The sequence below is a fragment of the Callorhinus ursinus genome, unplaced genomic scaffold (assembly GCF_003265705.2).
Source record: "Callorhinus ursinus isolate GAN/ISIS: 27379988/994484 unplaced genomic scaffold, GSC_fseal_2.0 scaffold61, whole genome shotgun sequence".
Classification (NCBI taxonomy): domain Eukaryota; kingdom Metazoa; phylum Chordata; class Mammalia; order Carnivora; family Otariidae; genus Callorhinus; species Callorhinus ursinus.
The window spans coordinates 138,645-147,674 of record NW_027397123.1 but is presented as its reverse complement, the minus strand read 5'-3'; the positions used below and the strand labels follow the sequence as shown (position 1 = coordinate 147,674).

The 9,030-nt window shown below is 51.8% G+C and overlaps 1 protein-coding gene and 1 long non-coding RNA gene across 4 annotated transcripts in view; one reads left to right on the top strand and one right to left on the bottom strand.

The window, feature by feature from the left end:
* The window catches only part of LOC141371240 (uncharacterized), a 10,716-nt gene continuing 1,686 nt past the window's right edge, over positions 1-9,030 (top strand). Inside the window, exon 1 of the long non-coding RNA XR_012376037.1 lies at positions 1-99. This is a non-coding gene — a long non-coding RNA (uncharacterized lncRNA). The remainder of the gene's footprint in view (positions 100-9,030) is intronic.
* Positions 7,217-9,030, bottom strand: part of NUMBL (NUMB like endocytic adaptor protein) — a 23,727-nt gene continuing 21,913 nt past the window's right edge. For 2 of the 3 annotated variants that reach the window (XM_025854370.2, XM_073885438.1), the window contains exon 10: positions 7,218-8,996. In XM_025854370.2, coding sequence (XP_025710155.2) covers positions 8,383-8,996 — 614 coding nt within the window. In that variant the 3' untranslated portion in view covers positions 7,218-8,382. Of the gene's footprint in view, positions 8,997-9,030 lie in introns of all 3 variants that reach the window. The other variant, XM_025854371.2, reaches the window with a different exon arrangement.

Below are 9,030 nucleotides of genomic sequence, written 5' to 3'. Positions count from 1 at the left end.
GGGAGAAGCGGGCTTCCTGCGGAGCAGGGAGCCCCATGCGAGGCTCGATGGGATCATGACCTGAGCCGAAGGCAGACGCTTAACAACTGAGCCACCCAGGTGCCACCTCCTTTTGTTTTTAGTTACTGCCCCCACCTACTCTCCATGTTAATTTCTTTTTTTTCTGCCGGATAAAGGCTGTAGGAAACCTTAATGACAATTTCACCAGAGTACTGTTTCTTTCATTTTCGTTCATTTCTTATTTATAAAGTTTTTCTTGAGTATGGTTGACACACAATGTTCCATTAGCCTCAGGTGTACAACCTAGTGATTCAGCTCTATAGGTTACACTGTGCTCACAAGCTTAGCTGCCTTCTGTCACCCCGCAACGTTATTACAGTATCATTGACTACATTCCCTATGTTGTATCTTTTATCCCCATGACTTATTCATTCCCTAACTGGAAGTCTGTACTTCCCACTCCCCTTCACCCATTTGCCCATCCCTCCACCCCCCCTCCCCCTGGCAACCATCAGTTTGTTCTTTGTATTTATAGGTATGAGTCTGCTTTTTGTTTCTTTGTTCATTTGTTTTTTAGATTTCACGAATGAGTGAAATCATATGGTATTTGTCTTTATCAGTCTGATTTATTTCATTTTCATTCATTTTGAAACAGAGCCTTGGATACTACATCTTTGTATGGAATGATCGCTCAGGGTTTTGGGTTTGAAAATGGTATTGTCATTCTGGGAGGGAATATGCTTGTTCTTAGAGAATACATAAAGTCTTTAGGAGCCGACTCAGGATGGTTCAGCAAAGATCATGTGTTTGTGAGCATGTGTGGGTATTGAGAGGGAGAGAGAGGAAACAAATAGTGTGGAATGTTAGCAACTGCTGATTCTAGGTGGAGGATATGTGGGAGTTTGTGTACTGTTTTCTCAACTTTTCCATAGATTTAAAATTTTTTTTAAAGATTTATTTATTTATTTTAGAGAGAGAGGAGAGAGGAGGGTCAGAGGGAGAGAGAGAGAGAGAATCTTCAGCAGACTCCCCACCAAGCATGGAGCCTGAAGCGGGGCTCGATCCCATGACCCTGAGATCATGACCTGAGCCAAAACCAAGAGTCAGCCACTTAACTGACTGAGCCACTAAATTTTTTCATAACAAATATTTGAGTGAAAAAAAAAAAAAACTGCTGAAACCTGATTCAGAGTTCATGAGGGGAGAGAAAGGTCTTGTTACTCTAGGGAAATCGGCCTTTTCCTTTTCCTCCAAACAGGCTGGCACTTCCTTACTCTGCTCCATCTTTTTTGTGGGGGGAGGGGGTTTTGCTGGAAGTTGGGCCAGTCTTGTGTCCACTCAGTGAATTCTTTGGGTAGGTGGCGGGTTCCAATTGTGGAAACCTTGAACTTAAGCTAATGGGGTAGTTGGCCACTTTGGGACTTAGTAGCAATTCTGGTGGTCCTGGAAAGATCCAGTTTAACAACCTCTTACTTCTGTAAGAGGAAGAAGGACAGAGACTCCAGTTGATTCTCTGTAGCCAACGGCTGTGATTCTTACCCAAGGGCAGTGGCTGGGCAACATTTGGAAATTTGTGGAATCATTTTGTGACTGTCACAGTGACTTGGGAAAGATTTGCTGTGGGCAGCTGTTCTGGAACTTTCTCATCTCAGGATCCTTTTCTTACAGGTATTGAGGATGCCAAAGAGCTTTTATTTACATAGGCTACAACTACCAATAGTTACTGTATTAGAACTTAAAACAGAGAATTTTTTTAAAGATTTTTATTTATTTACTTGAGAGAGCAGGAGTGAGCACAAGTAGGGAGAGCGGCAGAGAGGGAGAAGCAGGCTCCTGCCTGAGCAGGGAGCCCGATGATGCCGATGCAGGGCTCGATCCCAGGACCCTGGCATTATGACCTGAGCCGAAGGCAGATGCTTAACCGACTGAGCCACCCAGGCGACCCCAAACAGAGAATTTTAAATATAAGAACCTGGGGCGCCCGGCTGGCTCAGTCGGTAGAGCATGCAACTCTTGATCTCAGGCTCATGAGTTAAGCCCCATACTCCACATAGAGATTGCTTTAAAAAAAATAGATAAATAAAAATAAAATGAGGGCGCCTGGGTGGCTCAGTTGCTTAGGCGACTGCCTTCGGCTCAGGTCATGATCCTGGAGTCCTGGGATCGAGTCCCACATGGGGCTCCCTGCTCAGCAGGGAGTCTGCTTCTCCCTCTGACCGTCTTCCCTCTCGTGCTCTCTATCTCTCATTCTCTCTCAAATAAAAAAAAAAAAAAAAGAAATCCTACTTCTAAATAAATAAATAAATAAATAAATAAAATACAAGAAACCACAAGTACACATTCCATGAGTGAAATAAGCTAAAAAACATATTGATATTTTTATGGAAATAGTTTGAACTTTGTGAATATAGTGTCTCGGACCTCCCCAGGGGACCCTGAACCAAACTCTGAGACCTGCTCTAAAGGTCTTTAGATACCTGGGATGGCTAGGAATGCTGAATGGGCTGCAGTGTGTGGGACAGTGCTGTCCCAAGGTCAAAGGTGCTCCTTTGGATGGTGTCCCTTTGGTCCAGTTACCTGTGGCCTTGGTCCCTTATGTACAAACAGAACTGGGGAGGGGGCTCCCTGAACACCCTGTCTAGAATCACACCCCATAGGGCGCCTGGGTGGCTCAGTTGGTTGGGCGACTGCCTTCGGCTCAGGTCATGGTCCCGGAGTCCCGGAATCGAGTCCCACATGGGGCTCCCTGCTGGGTGGGGAGTCTGCTTCTCCCTCTGACCCTCCCCCCTCTCATGCTCTCTCTCTCTCTCAAATAAATAAAAATCTTTAAAAAAATCACACCCCATCACTTTTTTAAAAAAGATTTATTTATTTTAGAGAGAAAGAATGCAAGAGCAAGGGGGGTAGGTAAGGTCAGAGGGGGAGGGAGAGATTTTTTTTTTCTTTTAAGATTTTATTTATTGGGGCGCCTGGGTGGCTCAGTCGTTAAGTGTCTGCCTTCAGCGGGTCATGATCCCAGGGTCCTGGGATGGAGCCCAGCATTGGGCTCCCTGCTCGGCGGGAAGCCTGCTTCTCCCTCTCCCACTCCCCCTGCTTGTGTTCCCTCTCTCGCTGTCTCGCTCTGTCAAATAAGTAAAAATCTAAAAAAAAAAAAAAGATTTTATTCATTTGAGAGTGAACGAGAGAGTGCGCGCACGTGCGCGCGCGCACACACACACACACACACACACGCATGAGCCCAGGGGGGAGGGGCAGAGGGAGAGGGAGAAGCAGACTTCTGCTGAGCAGGGAGCCCTGGTGCCAAAGCTCAGATGTGGGGCTCACTCCCAGGACCCTGAGATCACAACCTGAGCTGCAACCAAGAGTCCGATGCTTAACTGATTGAGCCCCCCAGGCGCCCCTCACCCCATCACTTTCTATCCCTTCCACCGGTTTACTTCTTTTCATAACACTTCAGAACGTTCAACCAGCCATTGTATCACACATCTACTTGTTTATTTCTTTATTTTTTATCCTCTCATTAAAATATCAACTCCAGCAGAGCAGGATTTTTGTTCTCCCCCCGCCCCCCACTGCTCTATCCCTAGGTCCTAGGGTAGTACCTGGCACTTGGAAGGCACTCAATAAACATTAAATAGTTTTGAATGAATGAATGAGCACATGGACATATTTTCCCATTAGCCATTGCCCCAGCCAGACTTTAGCTCCCCTGAGGGCAGAGCCTGTGTGTGTCATTGTGTATTCTCAGCACCTAATATCTGATGGAAGCAATTATTCAGCAAATGCATGTAAAATGAAGAAAAAGATACATACGTCAGGGAAAGGAGATCAATGGCTGCCTGGGGCTGGGTGTGGGAATGGGGAGTGACTGCAGATGGGCCCAAGAATCTTTTTAGGATGATGGAAATGTTCTAAAATTGGAGTGTGGTGATGGCTGTACAACTCTGTAAAGTCAACCCCAAATCATGAAAGCACTTAAAACGGGTGAAATTTTTGATATGTAGATTATTCTTCAATAGAACTATTTTTAAGTATTTTATTTAATTAAAAAAAATTTTTTTTTAATTTGAGAGAGAGAGTAAGAGAGCATGAGCAGTGGGGAGAGTCAGGAGGAGAGGGAGAAGCAGACCCCCTTCTCCCCTCCCCCCTGAGCAGGAAGCTGGATGTGGGGCTCCATCCCAGGACCCCAGGATCATGACCTGAGCCGAAGGCAGACTGAGCCACCCAGGCGCCCCTCAATAAAGCTATTAAATCAAAACAAAGCAAAATGTGTGTTGAGGGAGTAAGTGAATGCTCCCTAGGAGGTGCCTTGCTGGTCATCTGAGGCTTACTCTGTGCCCTGATTGTGGAGGCCCGGTGGTGACCCAGACAGCCCTGTCCTTGCCTTCACAGGCAGACAGTGACAGCCCCCCCGGGGGGGGGGGGCTGTAGAGAGCAAAATGGAGTCTCTCATGTCAAGCAGCGGCCTGTGTCAAGCCATGACACAAGCAGTTAAGGTGCCGCAGCTAGGAGATATCGCGGGGACCAACATCAGCTGGCACCCCAGAACCGATAAGAAGCAGAACCAGAGCAGGTCTGCAGAGACCCAAAACCGATTAAATCCCTTTTGGCAGCAAACTGTCAGACTCTTCAGACCTGACCCCTCTATGTTTGACCACTTAAAAGAGGCATCTGATTGATCTCCGGACAGAACCGAGACCCTTCATGGCTTGAACATCTGAAGCAGTAAGTGCCAAGAGCTGACCTGGGCCAGACAGAGGCCTTATCTCAGCTGCGCGCCCACAGACTGACTTTGCCTTTGGTTCGTTCACTTCCTGCACCCCTCTGTGATCTTATTTGTTGTGCGGGCTTGTCTTCTGTCCTGCTCTGTGTGCTGTGTCAGAAGCCAAATTTAATCACATGGTGAATTGTCATTGAGTTTGGAATCCTGAACCTGCTCCATAATTGTGATTTTACTTTGCTTTATGATTGAATAGAGCTGACACTGTGGAAAGGCACACCTCGTGTGTGCGCCTTCATAGGTGCTCATGGTAGGGGGCCAGGCCAGGGAGGCACCGGCAGGGTGGTCAAGGAGGAGCTGGAGGAATGGATGATGGGGGAGGAGTCAGGGAGCACTTCCTAAAGGAGCAAACGGCTGATCCAGAGCCTGCAGAATGTTGTTCATGACTGCGACGCCAATTTTTTTTATGCATGCATGCATGCATGCATGCCTGCATGTCTGTATGCATTTTAACACCTTTTCTGCCTTAGCATCGGTCCTGCGTGTCTCTCCTTCCGAGCCCGGGATCGGGCTTGCCGCGAGTTCCCGAGGACAGGGCCACAAGGGGGAGCTGCTCTCCCGCGCTCGCGCTGATCCCCGCGGCCTTGCGGGAGCCGGAGATCTGGCGGGGGCTCTGGAGGGCGGGGGTTGCTTGTGTGCGCGGGGCGGGGGGGGGCTTTCCGCCCCAAGAGGCGCGGAGGGGAGCCGCAGGGCGCCGGCGCGGTGGGGTCTGTTCCCCCGGCTCGGGGGCGGGGCGCCCCTCGGCAGCGGCGCAGGGCGGAGCCTTCCAAAGAGTCCCGGGGAAAGGGGCGGGGCGCTAGGCACTAGCGCGCGTGGAACGTTCCAAAAGAGCCCTCGCTACCCCCCTGGTGCCTGAAGAGAAGGCATCGCGAGGGGAGGAACCCAACAGAAAGCACGGGGAGGGGCACACATACATGGCCTATTCCCCGAGGGGCGCGCGGCGGGGCGCGGGGAGCCGCTGTGAGGGTGGGCCGGCCTTTCCAGACAGAACTGGAAAGGGGGCGCTGAACCAGCCTGGGCCGGATGATCTCCGCAAAGTGACCTTGGTGGCAGTGGGGTGGGGATGCCGCACGTGGCCTTAGGTGGGAGGAGGTTCCCAGATAGGGCGGGGGCGTTAACTCTGCATCTCTAGATCTATTCTGAGAGAGCCCAAGCTTGGGGGAAGTGAAGAGTGGGAGGTTAACCCCAGATCTATGGTCTCTGTGGAGAGAGAAGCACCATGAAGAGCCAGTCTCCATCGGGTGTGGGAAGATGGGGAAATGGGCTGAGAGGAGCCTGTGCAAGGTGCTCGGGAGATAACGGGCCCGTGGAGCCCGGGGGACCAGAACATCTGCATCTCCGGGGAATGTTGGGGCGGGGGCAGCTGAGAAAGACTGCTCTGGGCACAGGAAAGCACGGTTTTGGGTAAAGATCAGCCTGTGACAGGGAAGACAGTTTTGACTCTGTCCCTGATTTTCTGTGTGCTGCGTGGCCTCAGTTTCCCCATCAGTCCAAACGCTCTAATTATCTCTGTCCGAGTCCTAGGCCCTTCCTGCCCCTCTCTCTAGTCAGCAGATTGCAGAGTTGAGTTGCTGAGATTGCCCCTTCTGGGCCCGGCCCTGTGCTGTAGCATTGAAGTGACTGAGAGAGACCCACACTCACAGCCCAGTGGGGGCCCAGATAGCGACAGCCCAGAATGGGGCAGGGCTAGGACTGAATTAGCTCCAGGAAGGGGGAGCAGGGGGCCCAAGTGGGGAAGGGTGCTCCTGACTCAGCCTGAAGGGGCAAACTTTGAAAGGATTTGTCTAAACTTTACAAGGACTGGAGGGGGGGAGCAATGGAAGAGGCTTCCTTTCTAAGAAGAGGTGATATTTGAACGGAGGCCTAAACAATGAGTAGTAGCACTCTCTAGGCAAAGGTGCTGTCAGGAAAGGTGTTGTAGGCAGAGGGACTGGCATCTGCAAAGCTCGGAGATGAGAAAGCATGGGTCATTTCCAGCAGAGTCCTTTGCTCCCTCCTGGGGACCCCTGGGTGCCCTGGCAGAACCATCTAGCATAGGTCTCAGAGTCCAGGGTCCACACCTGCTTGATGGGCTGGAAACTCTTAAGGGCGGACCTTAAGCTTATTCCCTTGCAGCCTGGTGGTTTAATGATTGGCCTTGAGGTTGGCCAGGAGCTGGGTTCATCACAGCTTCCCCCGCGGACCAGGTGTGTGGCCTTGGGCAAGTGACTGAACTTCCCAGTCCATCAGCTGGGGATATAATACTGGGTTTCACAAAATCAAACACCTCATTTTCAAGAGCTATAAGGAATTAAACATAAATTTGTATGTTACCTATTTTAAAATATATAACTTGTAGATGATATCAAGGGACCCAAGGAACAAGAGACTTAAAAAGCAACATGCTGCCATGTCAGATGACACTTTGGCCTAAATTACAGAAAATGCACTTGACCAAACAAGAATTTTCCAGCTCAGTCAAAGATCTATTCCAAACCTGGTTATTGAAAATTTCCATACTGAACTAAAAAAAAAAAAAAAAAACCATTTCAATACTGAACTGATTAGAAGCAGGTTATATTTTTTTGAATTCCTTGGTTCAAAATCTGTAAGAATTAGAAATTGGGGTGATTAATTTTGGGTCCCCTTTAATACCCATCTCTCAAATGCTGGGTCAGCATTCCCTGCTACCATGTTATGACTCAGAGGTTATGGTGCAGGGAGACCCTTTTTACTGCCTCTTGTTTTAGGAGATGGCTCAGGAGATAAGGCTCTGCCACCACACCATTCCCCCCCAACCCCGACACACACCCCGCTGTCCCGAGGGGCATCATTATATTCTTCCTTTATTGGCTGTCCTTGTATAATACAAATCTGTAAGTTTAGATACAAAAAAATCTGGAAATAAAAGATAGAAAAGTACCCGCCAGGCACCCCCCGATTCGTCCCGGACCCCTCCCCAGCGGGCACTGACGTGAGGTAACTGAGCATCTCCTTCCCCTTCCTCCTACCCCGCCTCCTGGGCCCCCAACTTGGCCCCCGCCCTCATGAGACCTTGGCCAAGGAAGATGTGGGCCCCCCCAGTGGGGGAGAGGGGTGATAGGGGTGAGCACAGCATTGGCAGTGAATGCAGCAGGTGGGCAGAGGGAAGCCCTTTGCTTGTGCTGTGTATGGGAGGGGATGACCAGACTTGGGGTGGGCCCTCGTGTGGGGCCCAGAAGAGCCCCAAAGTGGGCATCCCTTTTCCATCCCACCCAACACTGGAAGGTGGAAGGTCAAGAGAAACTGGGACATGTCACTTGAACTGAGGGCACTCAGTGGGACTGTGGCCATCCCATTGTGTCTGGGGTGGGAGTGGAGGGGTGGGGGAAGGGCATTGCCAGCTTAAGTCTGGCAGTGAAATGGGTCCCTTAGCCAGGCCGGGTCCATCCCTGAATTCCATCCTGTCGCAATCTGGGCGTACAATGTCGGTTCTGTAGTGGTTGTGGGGGGTGATCAAGAGAAGGGGCTAGAGGGGGTGTTGGGGGGGGCGCAGCCCCAGGGAGCGGGACTAGGGAGAGGTTGGGCCTCCACGCCCAGGTGTGGGGCACCCGGAGATGCTGGGGCGGGCAGGGTGGCATGGGCTACAGTTCAATCTCGAAGGTCTTCTGCAGGTCGCCCGAGAAGGGGTTGGAAGGCTTCTCTACAGCCGGTTTGCCTTCTAATGCTGCCCACTGGGCCTCAAAGGGGTCCAACTCAGGGGCCGGGGCAGGGGCCGGCTCCGGGGGCCAGGGTGCCCCATTGGGGCGTGGGCGGGCCTGGCCCCCAGGGGCAGTGGGCATGGCTGGGGGCGGGAAGGCTCCAGCTTTCCCGAGCAGGGTGGCAGGCTGGGGCTGGAGCTGGGCGGCTGAGCAGAAGGCGTTGGCCACCATCTGTGAAGGTGTGATGCCCACCACGGGCACCCGGGGCATGGGCGGGTAGCCCAAGCCCGGGTAAGCGGGCACAAAAGGGGGCTGCATGTGTGGGGGCGGCAGGAACACGGCCACCTGGGTGGGTGCGCCATCGAAGGGCCCCATGGGGGCAGGGAAGGGCTGCAGGGCAGGGGCCACGGGGGGCACGGAGGCCGCTTGCTGCTGCTGTGCCTTGGCCACCTGGGACACCTCCTCTAGCCACCTCTCGGCCTCCGAAGGGGTCCGCTTGTGCCCGGGCTGGAAGGCCGCTGCAGGGGGCACGGAGGACTCACCCCAGGCGGAAGTTCCTAGAGAGAGGAGAGGGGACAGTTGAGAGAACCC